This window comes from Neoarius graeffei, chromosome 8 (genome assembly GCF_027579695.1).
Source record: "Neoarius graeffei isolate fNeoGra1 chromosome 8, fNeoGra1.pri, whole genome shotgun sequence".
NCBI lineage: Eukaryota > Metazoa > Chordata > Actinopteri > Siluriformes > Ariidae > Neoarius > Neoarius graeffei.
In genome coordinates this window covers 74,555,384-74,576,258 of record NC_083576.1, presented here as the reverse complement: position 1 = coordinate 74,576,258, position 20,875 = coordinate 74,555,384, and the positions used below count along the sequence as shown (strand labels likewise).

General features: G+C 42.4%; 1 protein-coding gene across 2 annotated transcripts in view; it reads right to left on the bottom strand.

The window, feature by feature from the left end:
- Positions 1-476: 476 nt before the first annotated feature.
- csnk2a2b (casein kinase 2, alpha prime polypeptide b) overlaps positions 477-20,875 on the bottom strand; it is a 73,496-nt gene continuing 53,097 nt past the window's right edge. The window contains exons 11-13 of one of the 2 annotated variants that reach the window (XR_009655246.1): positions 10,867-10,947; positions 4,470-4,611; positions 477-970 (exon numbers count right to left, since the gene is read on the bottom strand). Coding sequence is in view for 1 of the 2 variants with exons in the window: in XM_060928242.1 (XP_060784225.1) it covers positions 10,871-10,947 (77 nt within the window). In the remaining variant the exon portion in view is untranslated. The remainder of the gene's footprint in view (positions 971-4,469; positions 4,612-10,866; positions 10,948-20,875) is intronic. The other variant, XM_060928242.1, reaches the window with a different exon arrangement.

Genomic DNA, 20,875 nt, shown 5'->3' with positions numbered 1-20,875 from the left:
GTGGGATTGTGATTTATTTTATCAATTTCAAAACAAAGTATTTTATGTGACTCGGCGTAGATACGTGACAAGTCTGCGCTGTGATGTTATGACATTTGCATGCCGCTTTTGAAGACTGAAATATTTTTTATTTTTTAAATTTAAATAAAATCACCCGTGTATTTATACTAAAACAATTATCCACCTCAGGCTCAATGAATATCGGTGAACAACCACCTCGACTTCGTCTCCGTTATTATTCACCCGTGTTCATTTCACCTTCGGTGAATAACTTGATTCAAACCAGATCAGCAAGTCTTAATGACTAAAACTAACAAACCAAATGTAGCTGATCAGCTAAACAGTGTTTTAAGTAGAAAAATGGTCTAGATTTATTTTGCCAAACCAGTTTTTCACATTTCATCACCATCACTGGTTGACCAATCCATACCCAGAAGAAACAATTAAAAAAAAAAAAACCTCACTCAACACACCAGTTTAAATAAAAGTCATTTATTGTCATTAATACTTTTCTACCTAGAGCAAAGAGAAATGAGGTCCAATATGCCACTTGTGTGTGTGTGGTGGTGCATAAGACACCACACAGGGGTCTGAATACTGAACACACAGACAGACCAGTGAGAAGGACAGGGAGGGCGGGGTTTCATCTGTGCTTCACTCTTCACGGCTAGATCGAAGGCAGGGTCACGGTACGAGGGGGCAGAGACTGGCCTGACATCTCCAACAACTCCTCACTTATCAATAAAACAGGAGGCATGAGGTTCATGATCTCCAAACTAAAACGGCTCCAGCGCCTGTGGAGGTACAGGGGACAGACCAACCTTCACTGATACGAAGAAGGACAACATTGTGTGTAAGGTGTAAACTGGTCAATACTGTTTTTCCCCCCCATCTTCAGCTGTACACATTGAGAGGTTTCTGCCACGAAGGGTAAACTGAGGTAACAAGTTATTTTCAGCTTTCGGAAAATCTGAAAGGCAAAATGGGGGGAAAAAAAAAAACCACACATTAATTAAAAAAAAAAAATCCATGTTTAACTGGTCAAAAGGGGTGTTCACACGGCAACTTTTACTCCGGTGTAGCACCAGGGCTTCCCCGGTAGAGCGTTCACACGGTACAAAGTTATACCGGTGTAGCCCCTGAAAGCTGCTTAAACCGGTGCAAATCTAACCCTGCTCGGGAGGTGGTTTAAGAAATTTACTCCGGAGTAAATGCTAGTTTGCGGGGCAGCACCGATATAAAATGGGCCGTCTGAACGCTACAGGGGTAGACTCGCTACGCGTGAGGAGAGTTGATTACATACGGGCATTGCATAATTTGCATCCTGGTATTTTGCGCTTCCAAAATGGCGAATATCAACAACAACAGAACTGCGTGTCTTCCAGTGTTGCCAGATTGGGCGGTTTTAAGTGCATTTTGGCAGATTTGAACATATTTTGGGCTGGAAAACGTCAGCAGTATCTGGCAACACTGGTGTCTTCATCCACGTTGTTTTCCCGGCGCTTGGTGATGCCATGACAACCGTGAAAAGGAAGTACATTTTCACGCATGCGCATATTTCATTTCCGCATTATTACTATCGTATAGCACGGTCGCAAAAACTGCCGTGCGAACGCAAGTGGGGCTGTACCGGTGCTAACACGCTTCTCTCTAGTAAGCAGGTTTGTGATGTGTGAACGCTCCACAAAATTTAAGATATATCGCAACAAAATACATCGGTACAGCATCGATGCAAATATGTGCCGTGCGAACACCCCTAAACAGATCAAACCCTGCGCTTTTAGATCCACCTCCATATTAAAGGAAAGGTTCTATGAAAAATCAAATTTCCATATATTCAAAGTGATCAGCCAGGACATGTCTGGTGTCTAATACTAACAAATTAAAGTGTAACCATGTCACCATTTCATCCCAATTTCTGGTCGAATTCCAGTGTTCCACCTTGGGAGGCGGGGCCAGGCGTTTAGCAGACGCTCTTATCCAGAGCGACGTACAACATACCCAGATCAGCTTGTGGAGCATTTGGAGGTTGGGTACTTTGCTCAAGGGCACTTCAGCCATTCCTGCTGGTCCAGGGAATCAAACTGGCAACCTTTCGGTCCCAAAGCTGCTTCTCTAACCATTAGGCCATAGCTTCCCCCATATACAGTCCATTTTATTGACAAGTACGTGGACAGTGACAGATTTTGCCCCTGTCCACCACCACGATGGATTTAAAATAAGGCCATCAATGTGTGATTGAAGTGTCAACTTAAATGCCTTGAATTAAAATTTTAAAGAAAAATATTGCAGGAATAACAGGATTTTTTTTTTTTAAAAACAGTCCCTCCATTTTCATAGGCTCAAAAGTAACTGAACAACTGACCAATACGTAGTCTCATGGACAGTTATGACCCGTTTCCTTGTCATTTCAGAACAAATTGAGGACCTCAACTGGAGGGGATTCCAAATGTGTTGAATTCGCATTTAGCAGCTGTTCATGGGATTCTCAATATTCAGTCTAAAGAGGTGCTGATGCAAGCGAAGGAGGCAAACATTACTCTGGAGGGGGGGGGGGGGGGGGGGGGGGGGGGAATCCCAACACCCAGACCTATCGGAGAGATAGCAGGAGCTTTCGGAGTGGCCAAATCAACAATTTGGTTCATTCATAAAATAAAGGAACACACTGGTGAGCTCAGCAACACCAAAACGCCTGGAAGACCATTGAAGACAGTTAAAGTGGATGATTGGTATAATTCCTTCACTCGGTGCGTTTACATGCACATAGAGAAAATCGAATTTCTGCCGTAGCTCGACTGAAATCGAAGTTCTAAATGCCATGGAAACACCTTAGCTCGGCTGAAATCGAACCGAACTGGATTTCTCGTAATCGAGCTACGCGACCTAGATTATGCGATTGTAGCCGAGCTACTTAGTGCATGTAAACCCTATCGAGCTACTTACTTCAGCACTGCACCTTCCGGAAGTGACGAGTGACGAGACCACAAGCGGGAAACACAACAGCCTCGGTCGGCATGACAACAGTAGTAGAAACGTGCACTTCTGGAGCAATGAGGAGATAGAGTTCATGCTCATTCAGCTTAAGGAGTTGAATATATATATATATATATATATATATATATATATATAGATGTTGCTGTCCTTGTCGTCGTTCTTCTTGTGAACACGGAACTGATAACTTTTACTCTTGAATAGCTCTTCTTCATGATGACAACCGGAAGTGTACCAACACGATGGGGCATGTAGCGCCACCTGTGGCTCGGGTGCACAATGCACCTCACACAATAGATCGATTTCCTTGTGTGCATGTAGGATTGGATTTCTCTGGCACCCCTGCTGGGACCCTTAGCTCGATTACCGACAGCAGCTCGATTTGGATGTGCATGTAAACGCACTGACTGAAACTTCAAAACATCTAGCCAAGTCCAAAACACTCAAGGAAAGAGGCCCATCATTGTCACTGTCAAGTCGACAATCAAAAGATGCCTTCAGGAATCTAAATGCAGAGGGTTTACTTCGAGATGTAAATCACTGGCAACACTCAGGCTTCTGGTACTCGAGTCCAGGACTCGTGCCCTAATTTTAAGGACTCGTGACTTGACTTGGACTTTAGCACTGATGACTTGGACTCATGCATTAACTGCATTCAGACTTGTAAATTGGAGACGAGGACTTGGATTTTTTGCTTATTTTTTGTAACATACCATAATAATTTGGCATAAGCTATCTATATTAATTTTTGTACTAATTTCGTGCAAGTGTGTCACATCTGCAATGCCTTGGCGCGTACGTCAGATAGACCCTCGGGTGCGCCAAGCAGACTCTCTCGCTCGCCCTAAATGACTTGCACCTGCACAGGATTAAGGCACAATCAGTGCGCCAATATAAAAACTCAAAACACACTTACTTTGCAAAGTATTGAGCTGCGTTGCTGACACATGATCGAGCTTTATTTCTTTGTCCGATTTCCTGTTTCTCGTCTTTGATTCTGCCGAGTCTATGATAGCCTGTTTGTGTCTCGCTCGACCTATTGCCTGTTTCACTGTTTTACCGGCCATTCTGGATTACTTGTCTTCACTTGTATTAATAAACACACCTTCTGCACTTACATCCGTCTCCCAACCATCTCTGACCGAATACTTCGCACTCCCTGATAAAGAGAAGCACATTCATCCGTTCATACGTCATGTTCAGGAACAAGCTAACGTTAATGGCGTTAAAACAGCCGCCGTCAAATGGCGCGGATGGAGTCTTGTTCTCGGACTTGACGCGGATCAATAGTGGATTCAACTCAAATTTTTTTTAATGACTTGGATTTGACTCGGACTTGAACACTGGGGACTCGAGACTGGACTCGGACTCTAGGTTTAGTGACTCGACTATGACACTGGTAACACTCAAGAACAGAAAAGCCAGATTAGATTTTGCTAGAAAGTAAGTCAACCCAACTGAGCATGCTTTTCACTTACTGAAAACAAAACTGAGGGCAGAAGAACCCACAAACAAGCAGAAACCGAAGGCAGCTGCAGTAAAGGTCTGGCAAAGCATCTCAAGGGAAGAAACTCAGCATTTGGTGATGCCCATGGGTTCCAGACTTCAGGCGGTCACTGACTGCAAAGGATTTGCATCTTAGGATTAAAATGTTGAATATATTTATAATTGTCTTATTAATTACTTTTGAGCCTGTGAAAATGGAGAGACTATGTTAAAAAAAAAAAAAAAAGCTGTAATTCCACAATGTTTCATTAGAAGCAGATTAGCTTTTGTGTCTGTTTATATAGAAATCTGCCTGGCCAAAAAAAAAAAAAAAAAAGTCACTATTTGGATTTATATAAGCTAATACTTAAGAGTCTTTGACTGGATAATTAGGCCACGTCTGAATGGTTAGAGAAACAGCTTTGGGACCAAAAACTGCTCCCCAGGCTGCTCTGGGTATGTGTTGTAAGTCGCTCTGGATAAGAGCATCTGCTAAATACCTGTAAGGTACTGTAAAGTAATAATTACCTCCGCCAAGGAGGTTGTGTTTTCGGTAGCGTTGGTTTGCTTGTTGGTTTGTCTGTTAAGCCTCGGTCACAACCGGCCGTACGTGCTCCTACGGCCGGTCTACGTGCAAGAAACGCACGGAGGGCGCACGTGTGACGTGCTGATTTTCGAGGCGTAGACTGGCCGCAGAGGTTCTTTGTCATGTCAAACAAACTCTACGGGCGCTTACGTTTTTTCAGGTTGCAAGACAAACTTACGGCCAACGTGCGTCTTTCTCCACGAACAAAAAAAAAAAACGCAGCGATTTGGGAAAGGCCAAAAATCGCACGGCCAAAAAAAATCATACGTCCGGTTGTGACCTAGGCTTTAGCAACATTACGGAAAAAGTAATGAACGGATTGCTCTGAAATTTTTTCCAAGAGGTGTGACTGGGCACAAGTAACAATCCATTAAATTTGTGGTGATGATCCGGATTCACCTTCTGGATCCCGGATTTTTTTTTAAAGGATTCTTGGCGGATGTCTGCGCTCTCCGAGTGCTTTTCTAGTTCTTTGATGCAGTGAGTAGCTTCTCACTTCTCAAACAACCATGCTGGTAGACATACCATGGAAAAAGATGTTACAGTGTTTCTGAAGGGTCAAAATATTGGACTGTATCAAGCAAAGAAAACAACAAAGGAGACTGCCGAGATTACTGGAATTGGGTTAAGGACCGATCACGATCGGAGATCACTTAAAGCTAGACGGCCTTTCAATTTAATAAAATCAGCAAAATTCAGTTCCCTCTGAAATGTGGTCATTGTGATGTACGTTTATTTCTGTAATATCTCACAAAATATCAGGCCATTCTGTGGCTGGAAAGTTATTTAATTTGAGGGGATTCCCGAGCAAATAACGTGCATGAAAATCGCTCGCTGCGTGCAGTCAGGCAGACAGAGGAAGTCCGTGTGCGCATGCGCAGGTTTACCTTCTTCTTCTTCTTCTTCTTCTTTTGGGTTTTACAGCAGCTGGCATCCACAGTGTTGCATTACTGCCATCTACAGGTTTACCTTGACCGTGCACTGACAGTTCCATCATTCTGCCGCTAAACGAACAGCTGATCACACCGAGGTGCTCGCTGAGCACCGATATTTATTAGTTTGGTCCTGCGTTTCCTTTCCTTCGTATACAACATAACGTCTTTTCTTCTCGCTTCCCGTTACTGTAGTCGGTCTTTCACATTTCATTCGCACACTCACGTCCTCCATTTTTCTCTCCCGTTTCAAATTTGTATCTCACAATGCCTTGCACAAACAGGGAAAGCCCACCATGTCATGCATGACATAGTATCTCGTATTGGGTCATGATGAAGCAGGAAAAAAATAGCGGAGAATTTAAAGCGCCATTCCACCATTGGATGTATTTTTTTGGCATAAAATACAATATATTTTATGACAACATGACTAGACAGAGAAATCTTTTAGCTTCAAAATGATATCTCATCTCATTATCTGTAGCTGCTTTATCCTGTTCTACAGGGTCGCAGGCAAGCTGGAGCCTATCCCAGCTGACTACGGGCGAAAGGCGGGGTACACCCTGGACAAGTCGCCAGGTCATCACAGGGCTGACACATAGACACAGACAACCATTCACACTCACATTCACACCTACGGTCAATTTAGAGTCACCAGTTAACCTAACCTGCATGTCTTTGGACTGTGGGGGAAACCGGAGCACCCAGAGGAAACCCACGCGGACACGGGGAGAACATGCAAACTCCGCACAGAAAGGCCCTCGCCGGCCACGGGGCTCGAACCCAGAACCTTCTTGCTGTGAGGCGACAGCGCTAACCACTACACCACCATGCCGCCCCTTCAAAATGATATATCAAACATAATTTTTTTGACAACGACAAGTATATTAATTTTGCGACCAAAGTCACCTACCCTTTTAATTTCCGCGCGGTAGTGAAACGTGATGTCATCAGCAGGTTTCCCTTCTTGTGTACCACGTCACGTGTGACGTGGCACAGATTATCAGCAATGGCGGATAGAACGCGATTGTCAGCTTCGGAAAAGAGCAAGTGATGCCCAAAGGAGACGGTCGATGGTGAATATCGGCACAGCAATCGACAAGTGGAAATCGCGTTCTATCCGCCATTGCTGATAATCTGTGCCACGTCACACGTGACGTGGTACACAAGAAGGGGAACCTGCCGATAACATCACGTTTCACTACCGCGCGGAAATTAAAAGGGTAGGTGACTTTGGTCGCAAAATTAATATACTTGTCGTTGTCAAAAAATTATGTTTGATATATCATTTTGAAGCTAAAAGATTTCTCTGTCTAGTCATGTTGTCATAAAATATATTGTATTTTATGCCAAAGAATACATCCAATGGTGGAATGGCACTTTAAGGCCACGTGGCTCTAAATTCATTAATTGTTCTATTTTAAAAAAACTAATAAAATTGGAAGTCTGCGATTCAAATTCAGTAGCTTTTGGTCCACTAAACAAAAATTGGGTGTCGGGGAAAATTCTTTTTATGCCCAACACTTGAAAAATCTGAAAGGCAGTCTAGCTTTAAACGCTTGGTGACATTTAAAAAAATTAAAATATTCAAAGAAAAAAAAGGAAATAAAGGGACAGTTGAACTCGTGACTCTGTATAATAGTGAAAATAAGAGCATTTCCATATGCACAACAGGACATAATTCACAAGATTGGGACTAAAGAGCTGCGTAACCATAAGAAACCACTTGTTAGTGAGGATAATTAGAAGAGCAGGCTTCAGTTTACGAGGGAGCATAATGATTGGAGTCTGGAGCAATGGAAAAAGGTCACGTGGTCTGAGGAGTCCAAATGTACACTATTCCTGAGAGTGATGGGTGTGGCAGGGTATGAAGGGAAGCACCCATCATGCATAATGGCCACTGTACAAGCCTCTGGAGGCAGTGTTATGATCTGTGGTTGATTCAGTTGGCCAGGTTGAGGCTTAGCAACGTTACCTGGCAATAAAATGAAGTCGTCTGACAACCTTGATGTACTGAACGACTAGGTCATCATATTGCTGCATTTATTTTTCCTTCCCTGATGTCACGGGCATAAAAGTAGCACTCAAATTGCGAAAGAGTGGTTCAGGGAATCATTTTCACACACAATTGGCCACCACAGAGTCCTGACCTTAACCCTACTGAAAGTCTTCGGACGTGCTGGAGAAGACTTTAAGGAGTGGTTCGAGACTCTCGTCATCAAGCCAAGATCTCGGTGAAACATTAATGCAACTCTGGATGGAAATAAATGTTGTGAGGTTGTTGAAACGATGACATGTAAATCAAACAAAACTAAAGGCAATCCAAGGAAATTAGTGTGTGCAACTTTTTTTTTTTTTTTGGCCAGGCAGTGTGTGTATACATCCAGTGGCATGCAAAAGTTTGGGCACCCTTACTGAAAGTGTCTGTTACTGTGAATAGTTAAGTGAGCAGAAGATGAACTGATCACCAAAAGGCATAAAGGTAAAGACGAGACATTTCTTTTCAGCGCTTTCTGCAAGATTATTTTTGCTTTGTACAATTGGAGAGTGAAAAAAGAAAAGGAACACCATGCAAAAGTTTGGGCACCCCAATGCATTTGAGTTCTCAGGTAACTTTTACCAAGGTTCCAGACCTTAATTAGCTTATTGAGCTGTGGCTTGTTCAAATTCCTCGTTAAGAAAAGGTCAGATGATGCAGATTTCAAAGCTGTATAAATTCTCTGACTCCTCAAACTTGTCCCTAAAATCAACAGCCATGGGCTCCTCTAAGCAACTCCCTCGCATTCTGAATAATAAAATAATTGAATCTCACAAAGCAGGAGAAGGCTACAAGAACGTAGCAAAGTGTTTTCAGGTAGCCGTTTCCTCAGACTGTAATGTTATTAAGAAATGGCAGTTAACAGAAACAGTGGAGATCAAGGTGAGGTCTGGAAGATGAAGAAAACTTTCTGAAAGAACTGCTCGTTGGATTGCTAGAAAGGCAAATAAAAACCCCTGTTTGACTGCAAAAGACCTTCAGAAAGATTTAGCAGACCCTGGAGTGGTGGTGCGCTGTTCTACTATGCAGCGACACCTGAACAAATACGACCTTCATGGGAGAGTCATCAGAAGAAAACCGTTCCTGCGTCCTAGCCACAAAATTCAGCGTCTGAAGTTTGCAAATGAACATCTAAATAAGCCTGATGCATTCTGGAAACAAGTCCTGTGGACTGATGAAATCAAAATAGAACTTTTTGGCCGCAACGTGCAAAGGTATGTTTGGAGAAAAAAGGGTGCCAAATTCCAGGAAAAGAACACCTCTCCAACTCTGAAGCATGGGTGTGGATCGATCATGCTTTGGGGTCGTGTTGCAGCCAGTGGCACAGGGCACATTTCATTGGTCGAGGGAAGCATGGATTCGAATAAATACCAGCAAATTCTGGAAGCAAACATCACACCATCTGTAAAAAAGTTGAAGTTAAAAAGAGGACGGGTCCTACAATAAGACGATGATCCAAAACACACCTCAAAATCTACAATGGAATACCTCAAGAGGCACAAGCTGAAGGTTTTGCCCTGGCCCTCACAGTCCCCTGACCTAAACATCATTGAAAATCTGTGGATAGATCTCAAAAGAGCAGCGCATGCAAGACAGCCCAAGAAACTTGTAGAACTGGAAGCCTTTTGCAAGGACGAATGTGTGAAAATCCCCCAGGTAAGAACTGAAAGATTATTAGCTGGCTACAAAAAGCGTTTACAAGCTGTGATACTTGCCAAAGGGGGTGTTACTAGGTACTAACCATGCAGGGTGCCCAAACCTTTGCTTCAGGCCTTTTTCCTTTTTTGTCATTTTGAAAATGTAAAAGATGAAAATAAAAAAATTGTTTTTGCTTAAAATATAAAGGGAATGAGTCATCTTTAACTTTATGCCTTTTGGAGATCATTTCATCTTCAACTTGCTTAACTGTTCACAATAACAGCAATTTTGACCAGGGGTGCACTAACTTTTGCATACCACTGTATATACACTAAAGAATCAAACTAGACTCCAAACATGTCTTGGATGATGAAACAAACCCACACACACACACGTAAGAACAACATTGTTGACATTCTTTACACTCCATTTTTCTTGTACGCAGCCAATTTAAAGGAGAACTGAAGTCATTTTTAAACTTGCTTCATTTCTTAATTAACGTGTTATTCAGTTACGTTTTCGGTTTTAGTAACCTTATATCGTGACTCGTATTGGCAACTAATTGCAATTAAATATTATACTTATCGGCCTGTTCGGTTTTTAGCCATGTTGAATTTGGTTCGTTTGGTCCACGGCAGGCGTCGCTTATCCGCGCGATCTTCATGAGACTTGTGCGAGACTTCGAAACGTGACGTGTCAGCCAGGTGTCAGTGCCACCATTTTGAAAACTGTTTTCCAAACAAAATATTGCACAAAAACGAGTTTAAATGACGATTACTGCCTACTTTTTCAAACTTTCCTGATTGCTATCAAAACAAACAAAACTTCCGGCTTGATTACGTCAGCGTTCGAAAGAGGGCGCGCGCGTCTTTTGACAACGTTGGCAGATGTTGGTCACTTTGATTTCCGCTGCACGTTTTACTTCCGTCCTACGATGTCTCGCACAGGTCTCAACGAATCTTGTTTACGGCCGTTGCTTTGACATATGGACCGATATATTACAGAGCATATTTCAAACACTCATAACTTGCTATAGCAGCGACAAAATAGCGATCAAAAATGCATTCCGATATTTAATAAAATGAGAAATAGAATTTTGATTTAAAAAAAAAAAAAATTTGCCTTCAGTTCCCCTTTAAAAAAAAAAAAAAAAGCACACACACAAACCACCACTGATGTTAAAAAAAGGTAGATACCTGTTCACCGAGCTGCATGAGATCCTTCTGATCCTACAGTGTTATTCGCATTGGTAAGAGATTGTTCCTGCAGCACTGGGTCTGGAGAGAGAGAGAGAGAGAGAGAGAGAGAGAAAAACAGAACATGAATCAGAGTCTACTTCGTCGTACCTGCTCTCCGTCTGTAGATTCTTGTCTTCCCTTCGCAGTAATATAGAGCACTAGAAATTCACAGGTACATGTTTACTCGAAACAGGTCGACAACAAATGCTCAGTGTAAGGAGACTGGAGGCTGAAATCCGACTACAAAATATTGTACAAGTACATAGACAGATCAATAGAAGAAAATATTTTATACACAGATTCACTGATAAAAACAAAGTGCAACCGAAAGCACGTCTTCGTTCTTAAGGTTGAACGGGACTATAATTGCTGACTGTTGCTACAAACATTATATCCGCCTCCCATTGCATACTGATAGCGGTAGTTTTCCCTCCCCACATACTTCACATAGTCGCGAAAAAATCGTCGAAAAAAAACCCCATTCATTTCTATGGAATTAATTGAAAAAAAAGCACTTTTTCAACATTTTTCAAACGTCCGCTGCTCTGGCATGCTTTCACCTAGAGACGTGATTCAAACTCTAAAACGTAGGAAAACTTCTCCTCTGTGGATCTGGCATTCAACTTTTCTGCTAGGTTCTACACTTTCGGATCAGTCCCGGCTCAAACGCCATGTGGGTTCCGGGAGAAAATCCGGCTTTTGAATGGGTGTCTATTGCGTTACACACCAGTGAAGCTCGTTAACTTAGAGTGGAGAGAGGTTGAAAATAAAGCTCAAACTTTCTCGCTTAAACTGTGTTTTCAGCCACAAATTTCACTCTACAGATATGATTTTCTCAAAAGTGGTAGGAAAACTTGTCCTGATTCACACAATGTGTCTACCTAAACGATAGAGTTTTTGAATGACAAGCGTCAAACTGAGGACAGGGCAGCTGACAGGCCTCATTGACACCCATTATAAACGTGAGAGAAAAGTCACTCATTCTTAAATCGCTCTAGTGTCCTTATTTTTAACACTACAGACAAAAAAAATACATCATTTTATTCAGGAGACCCTTCTAGCGCTCACTGTGAAAGAATTTTGTGAATAGCTGCTTCCGTTGTCGAGTTATTTGTCATTGTTCGAGGCCTGGTCCTTCATAAAAAACAGTAGAAAACTCCATACCTTGTGTGTCTTAGCTCATTGACACCCATTATAAAAGTGACAGAAAAGTCTCTAATTTTTAACACTACAGACAAAAAATTACATCCGTCTATTCAGGAGACCCTTCTAGCGCTCACTGTGAAAGAATTTTGTGAATTTCTTTTTTTTGTGAAAAAACAAACAAACAAAAAAAAAACAGCCTCGGTCGGCATGACACTTCACCTTAGCTGCCCACTTTATTAGGAACACTTCTGTTTGTACATACAAACTACAAACACTCTTAGAGTTTAGAGTTTATTTTTAAAAGGGACAGTGCACAAATTAAACATTATCCTTGTGGTAAGGACAGATGTCTGTCCCAGGTTATAGCAGTACATGCTAATTTCCGCCTGTAGTCACTTTGTTTATACTGTTGAATAGCTCTTCTTCATGACGGCTGCTGTCTCGAGCACACACACAATCATTGCATTGAAACATCATTGCAGGTCACACATTCACGGCCAGCAAACATGCGTGACCGAATTGCTTCGCGCACTGCATCCTCTCACAATTTCCCCCAGGGAATTGTCCAGTCTAGTTATAACTATTCTTTAAGTTCGTTTCTTAAGACACGTATTTTTTAGTATGTTACCTCGTTTGTTGACAGTTACGGCGAACACTTCCGCCTTCTTCAAAACAGTCACCAGATGTCGAGTGGTGACGTGCCTCATCAGCTGATGTACTCTATGAAGAGAATAGATACGAGCGGTGGATTTTGGAGGCAGTGGAGATACGTAAGCGGGCGCAGAGGACGATGAACCGGGATGAGGGAGTGTACGCGCTGTCACACACCTGGAGCGCCGTCCTGGGGCAGCGACCTGACAGCAGGAGGCGTGGACTACCTGTCAAATTGGGCGGGACGTTCACGCCTCTATAGAGTACATCAGCTGATGAGGCACGTCACCACTCGACATCTGGTGACTGTTTTGAAGAAGGCGGAAGTGTTCGCCGAAACTGTCAACAAACGAGGTAACATGCTAAAAAATACGCGTCTTAAGAAACGAACTTAAAGAATAGAATAACCGTAGATGTAGGTTTTCCCAATAAACTGGTTAATACATAGAGATGAAAGTGGAGCAAAGATAAAAATCCTGAACTTTTGAAAGTCAAATTAAGATGGGGGGCAACATCCCCTGAAAAATTTTAATAACATAACACGCAAAACCCTGCAGTCTCGTGCATTTTAGTACTCATTTTCACTAAAACAAGTTATAACTTTTAAGCCTTTTTCTTTCATGTACATTAATAACTAACATATCAAAAATATCAAATTTAATTCCCCTAGTTAATGAGTAATTTTCAGGAGTGCATTTATAAAACGCGGTGATTTTCCTGCCTACACAGTTCATTACTTTGAAAAAAAAAAAAATCAGACAGTTGAAGGTAAACTCCGCAAAATCCCAAAACAGTACTGTTAAAGGGGAACAGAGGGCAATATATAGAGTAAATATAACAATAAAACACACATTAACGAACCTTATTCAAGACTTACAAAAGTTTTTTGTTCTAAGGCTGGAAAGTTATAGTGTTTTGAAAGTAGCTCGAGCAAACTATTTCCGCAGTTTGAACAGCCCGCCATGATATTAATTTTATTCAATCAGAATGCACGTTCATTTTCTCTGCGTAACACTCATGACGTATGTATGTGCCCAGTTGTGTTGGCTCATTGAGGTTGGGAATAGCGCGTGTGAATCGGAAAGTAGGATGAATTGTAAGTGATCGGCTACACAATGCCACAGTGTGTTGCTTTCGGGTGTAATAACAGGACCGATGGAAAGCAGAACGATCCTCCAGACGTGTCTTTTCACTCGTTTCCGCTGAAAAACACCAAGCGAGTTCGAGCTTTCTTCTCTTCTTTCGTCGTCATCGGAGTCGAGAGTACCTCTCCTAGGTTCAAACTGGTACCCTTCTAAGCCATAGCCTGCTTGCAGTGTCTCTTGCGGGATCTCTTCGTATGATTCGACAGAGCTGTCGCTTTCACTTGATGCGCCCGACGCCATGATTACACGCTTATCTCCTAGTGCAGTGGGTAGGGCTGACGTCACGGTCTTTTAAAAATGGCGACTCTTGTGCGGTTTAGCGTACAGACTATTATATTTACAATTACCAAGATATTTCGTTGTTTTCTAGTATATAAATTTGATAGAATACTTAAGAATACAGGGCGGCACGGTGGTGTAGTGGTTAGCGCTGTCGCCTCACAGCAAGAAGGTCCTGGGTTCGAACCCCGGGTCCGGCGAGGGCCTTTCTGTGTGGAGTTTGCATGTTCTCCCCGTGTCCGCGTGGGTTTCCTCCGGGTGCTCCGGTTTCCCCCACAGTCCAAAGACATGCAGGTTAAGTTAACTGGTGACTCTAAATTGACCATAGGTGTGAATGTGAGTGTGAATGGTTGTCTGTGTCTATGTGTCAGCCCTGTGATGACCTGGCGACTTGTCCAGGGTGTACCCCCACCTTTCGCCCGTAGTCAGCTGGGATAGGCTCCAGCTTGCCTGCGACCCTGTAGAAGGATAAAGCGGCTAGAGATAATGAGATGAGACTTAAGAATACGTTACTTTGTCACATCAGCAACTGTATATATTATATTTGGTACCTCTTTAAAAAGTAAAGGTCTGTTAGAGTTTATATGGTATATTTTGGGGCTGTAGTTAGATGCGACCAAACTCTTCCGCGTTTTTCCTGTTTACATAGGTTTATATGACCAGTGACATGAAACAAAGTTCAGTTACACAAATTGAAACGTGGCGATTTTCTATGCTATGGAAAGTCCGCACTATAATGACAGGCGTACTAACACCTTCTGCGCGCTTCGACAGCGCATTGATACCTTCTGCACGCTTCGACAGAAGGTATCAATGCGCTGTCGAAGCGCGCAGAAGGTGTTAGTACGCCTGTCATTATAGTGCGGACTTTCCATAGCATAGAAAATCGCCACGTTTCAATTTGTGTAACTGAACTTTGTTTCATGTCACTGGTCATATAAACCTATGTAAACAGGAAAAACGCGGAAGAGTTTGGTCGCATCTAACTACAGCCCCAAAATATACCATTGGCCATGCTGAGCCTAGCTACATTGCTAACAGGAGTGACAGCGCGTCTGACTGACTGGGAGGTCGCGCAAAGCTCGGACAGGTACGGATCAGCTCGTCTCAATTCAGAGAAGAACATATTTCATTATGGAAGTACGGTGGACTGTTCCTTTAACCTAACAGCATGTCTTTGGACTGTGTGGGAAACCGGAGCACCTGGAGGAAACTCATGCAAACTCCACACAGAAAGGCGCCATCGGCTACTAGGCTTGAACCCAGAACCTTCTTGCTGTGAGGCAACAGCGCTAACCACTACACCACCCATGTATAAAAGAGTATGGGTATGTAATGCTGTTATTGGGGGAGGGAGTTATAGGATCTACAACACGGTGGTGTGATACGGCCCCTCATGAAGAGAAAGAACTTTATTCATCACACGCTTGTGAAATTCCTCTCTGCATTTAACCCATCTGAAGCAGTGAAACACACACACACGCACGCACACACGTGAGCAATGAGCACACACACATACCCAGAGCAGTGGGCAGCCATGCTAACACCACCCAGGGAGCAGTTGGGCGTTCGGTGCCTCACTTAAGGGCACCTCAGCCCAAGGCCGTCCCGTATGAACCTAACCGCATGTCTTTGGACTGTAGGGGAAACCGGCGCGCCCGGAGGAAACCCACACGGACACGGGGAGAACATACAAACTCCACACAGAAAGGCCCCTGCCGGCCGTGAACCCAGAACCTTCTTGCTGTGAGGCGACCGTGCTAACCACTACACCACTGTGTAATGAATGAATCCAAGTTGATGATTTTCCTATACATAAAACAGCCTGTCCTGAAGTGCTTTATTCCTCTTATACCACAACAACTTGCCAACAATTACATTTTATTATTATTATTATTCGGTAAAGACCGTGATGATCTGGCGACTTGTCCAGGGTGTACCCCGCGCCTCTTACCCATCATCAGCTGGGAAAGGCTCCGGTTTGTCGTGACCCTGCACAGGATAAGCGGTTACGGATAATGGATGGATTCAGTCAAGAATAAACACATGGTACTTTTTGTCCGCCCGGAGTGACATTTAAATGTTGAGGAACATCCGCTGAACAAGTTAATCACTTAAACCATGGCAGCTGTCAAGAATCATTCCCTCTCCTTTCTCTTCAAGTGAATGAGACAAAGAAAAAAGTAGTTGGTAACATCACAAAGAAATAATGGAGTGCAAAAGTCTTGTCCCAAAGACTCTCCTACAGCGGAAAACATGCAGAATCCGAACATTAACGTGAAACAAACGTCTCCGTACAGAGACAAATTTCACTGTTGCGATGATCATATGGTTTTCTTCGTTAAATAGCACTTTTTTAAAAAATTTTATTACTAGGCTTATATTGTGTGGGGCATCTGTCACACAAGTAATATTAATATAAATTAATATTAATTCAATATAAATTAAAATTGATCTAGACTTGTGGTGGTGATAATAATAACGATATTGCACCATTATACAGGGATCTTGTTTATGATAAGGATGTGATCAAATGATGTTTACAGCCCAAGAGAACAGGCAGATAAGCAGAGTGCACACAAAGCCACTTGCTTGCGTCAGATTTCAACAAACTGGATCCTGTTACAGCCTCAGTTAGCTTTTAATTGTACTACTGGTACAGTGCGTCACTGTCTCACATTTTTTAAAATAAATAAATAAAAATACCGAGCAAAATGAAGATTTAAGAAAGGCAACATCTGCTGTTACACAGCTTACAGCCAGAAACAGAACAGGCTTTATAAAGTCCTGATAAGAGCCTGGGAATTAAAGCGCTTGCTCATTTTGTCTGTTGAAAGACCAAAGTCCAAAACCAGCAAGTAACCAACATGGAGCATCTTTCTGCTGCTGGCAGTCATTACGCCAAGGTGTTCAACTATGGAATCAATTTTGTGCCAAAATGTTCATACAATACTTTTGAAATATCAAACGAAAACGACAAATCAAAATACAAAAAAAAAGAACAAAAAGTCAATTTTTTTAGACTGGCAAACAAATTATTCGTGTAATCGTGCAAAATATCAGTCTGTTACTCTTCAGAAACCTTTTATTTTTGTTCCGCGTATTTCTCAGTTTTGTTTGACGTAATTTATTTTGGTTGCGATTCCAGCTCTCTCGTTTGCGCTCCCTGACTTTTTGCTTGCAGTTTTGGCACAAACTTGACGTGTGGGTGGGCTGTCCAGGAATGCATTGGCTAACTTGTGTTTGACTGACAGCTACGCTCAGCCATTCCCTACTCGGATTCTGGCGGACTGTTTGACGAGTGACCGACCCATTGACGGTAAACAAGGATCGAGTGGACTTCAGTGGCGACTATGATACTGAATTAATTCAACAAAGTGTAAATTCAATAATATCATAGTCGCCACTGAAGTCCACTCCATCCTTGTTTACCATCAATGGATCGGTCACTCGTCAAACAGTCCGCCAGAATCCGAGTAGGGAATGACTGAGCATAGCTGTCAGTCAAACACAAGTTAGCCAATGGGAATGCATTCCTGGACAGCCCACCCACACATCAAATCATCCCCCTTGTAAAACAGCCATCCCCCGGCCCATTTTACCAATTAATGTGGAAATTAGCCTACTATTATTTTAACAAATATTACTACCATTTCAACATTAGAGGCTTTGCGCAGTGATAGCCTACATGTAGCCAGATAAAAAAGATGCATATTTATTTATTCGGTTGCACCTCTCATTCACACCTATACGGAGGTTTCAGTCACTGAAAACAGCTACTTTCGCAAACTCTGGGCAGAGTGGAGATTTCTGAAAACTCCATCTTCAGACACTCGTGTAAATCGGGAAAATGACACAACAATGGACGAGAGGGCACGCGTGAATATAATGAGTCATAGGTGTGAATCTTTCACCGAATGCCAATTGTCCCGGTTCTTCATGAAATCACACGCGCACGCACAAATTCATTCAGTTAACTTTCAAATAACTGTTCTTGTGCACTTGCGACATCAGAACCACTTCCCTGAATTTTGAGCTTTGGAGTATTCGCTTCTTTATCTATTTAATCAATGAATTTGTCACATACATTAAATTACTAATGTAAAACATTAGTAGCCCATTTAAGCAATAGCTGTTTTCTCCACTGTTTTCCGACCTTTTGTGCTTAGTGAATGAGACACTTCATTACACTCCACTGACCGACTTCCAATTCCGGACTTTTTTGAAAAAGTAAAATATAGGCCTACGAGTTGTTTTTTTGGCACTTAATTCACATTGGTCCTTCACTATTAATTTTTGAGACTGATGAGGCACTAAATACTGTGGAATTATTTTCTCCTTGTTTGGCATCTTAAACAAGTGTCGGGAAATCTTGCAGCCCGACTCTGCAGCCTCCAATGTTTAAGCAAACTGCTGAAACCATAATGTTTAAAGATTAAATCGTAGGCTAATCAAACCAAAGAAAAACACAGCCTTTCCAGAACATTGTCTGCCGAAGCCTGTTTAACCTACAAAAGGCTTAATAGCATAGATCTTGCTGCGGCTTCAACAGGGCTGTTTAGATTTTTCACCTGATCGCCTTTCAATAGGCAAATATTATTATTATTATTATTATTATTACTACAATAGGCCTAGTATTAGTAGTAGGCAAGTAGTTGCCTAGTAGTAGGACAGCCAGATTGTTTCATCAGTGGAGCCACCATTAAAAGGAAACTGATGCGGAGCGCCGCGGCTCGCCTCAGGGTGAATCGCGTCCCGAGGCGCGGGGCTGGCCCGCCCTGGCAGCGCTGGTTCATTGGGGAGAGGGCAGAGGTCGCTGGCTGCCAAGTTTGGAGAGGCTGGGACCTCCCCTGGCCGAGTTACGAGCGTGCAAAGTCGGGCTGGAGCCGCCGATAGAAACGAAAATCAAGCCGAGCACCATGGCTCGCTGCCTACGCCGAGCCTCCCCGGGACTAGACAGTAGCGTAGGCTGTATTTATTTATTTAGGCCTATCTAGCGCAACAACTTATCCCTTTACATATACTCAAACATAGCACAAGAAAGGGTTCAACAACAGGCAATCACAGCAGCTTGGTGAAGTTCTAAAATCACATCAGTGTCAGACCTATGGGCCTACCCCCCACCCTTTTTTTTCCTCGGATCTGCATCACTCTCATTATTGACCTTTAGCGCTCCCAGTTGACGGAAATCAGTCGTAGCGACGGAAAACTTTAATCCATGTTTATGAGGCTATCCACTTCTATTTTACTGGTCTAAACCACTACAAATTGCTTTAATGACAGATTTGGTGACATTTCCTGTACATTTTATTTATCTTTATTACATCCACCTGCCAAGGGACTACAGGCGGAAATTAGCATGTACTGCTATAACCTGGTACAGACATCTGTCCTTACCACAAGGATAATGTTTAATTTGTACACTGTCCCTTTTAAAAATAAAATAAACTCTAAACTCCTGGGGAGGGTAACAACGGTCTTGAATTTCCTCCATTTGTACACAATCTGTCTGACTGTGGATTGGTGGAGTCCAAACTCTTTAGAGATGGTTTTGGAACCTTTTCCAGCCTGATGAGCATCAACAACGCTTTTTCTGATGTCCTCAGAAATCTCCTTTGTTCATGGCATGATACACTTCCACAAACATGTGTTGTGAAGATCAGACTTTGATAGATCCCTGTTCTTTAAATAAAACAGGGTGCCCACTCACACCTGATTGTCATCCCATTGATTGAAAACACTTGACTCTAATTTCACCTTCAAATTAACTGCTAATCCTAGAGGTTCACATACTTTTGCCACTCACATATGTAATATTGGATCATTTTCCTCAATAAATAAATGACCAAGTACAATATTTTTGTCTCATTTGTTTAACTGGGTTCTCTTTATCTACTTTTAGGACTTGTGTGAAAATCTGATGTTTTAGGTCATATTTATGCAGAAATATAGAAAATTCTAAAGGGTTCACAAACTTTCAAGCGCCACTGTAGATGTTTCAGATCATCAAACAAAATTAAATACTGACAAAGATAACACAAGTAAACACAAAATGCAGTTTTTAAATGAAGGTTTTTATTATTAAGGGGGAAAAAAATCTAAACCTATATAACCCTGTGTGAAAAAGTCATTGCCCCCTAAACCTAATAACTGGTTGGGCCACCCTTAGCAGCAATAACTGCAATCAAGCGTTTGCGATAACTGGCAAGGAGTCTTTTACAGCGCTGTGGAGGAATTTTGGCCCACTCATCTTTGCAGAATTGTTGTAATTCAGCCACATTGGAGGGTTGTCGAGCATGAACCGCCTTTTTAAGGTCCTGCCACAGCATCTCAATCGGATTCAGGTCAGGACTTTGACTAGGCCACTCCAAAGTCTTCATTTTGTTTTTCTTAAGCCATTCAGAGGTGGACTTGCTGGTGTGTTTCAGATCATTGTCCTGCTGCAGAACCCAAGTGCGCTTCAGTTTGAGGTGACGAACAGATGGCCGGACATTCTCCTTCAGGATTTTTTTGGTAGACAGCAGAATTCATGGTTGCATTTACCACAGCAAGTCTTCCAGGTCCTGAAGCAGCAAAACAGCCCCAGACCATCACACTACCACCACCATATCTTACTGTTGGTATGATGTTCCTTTTCTGAAATGCTGTGTTACTTTTACGCCAGATGTAATGGGACATACACCTTCCAAAAAGTTCAACTTTTGTCTCGTCAGTCCACAGAGTATTTCCCCAAAAGCCTTGGGGAT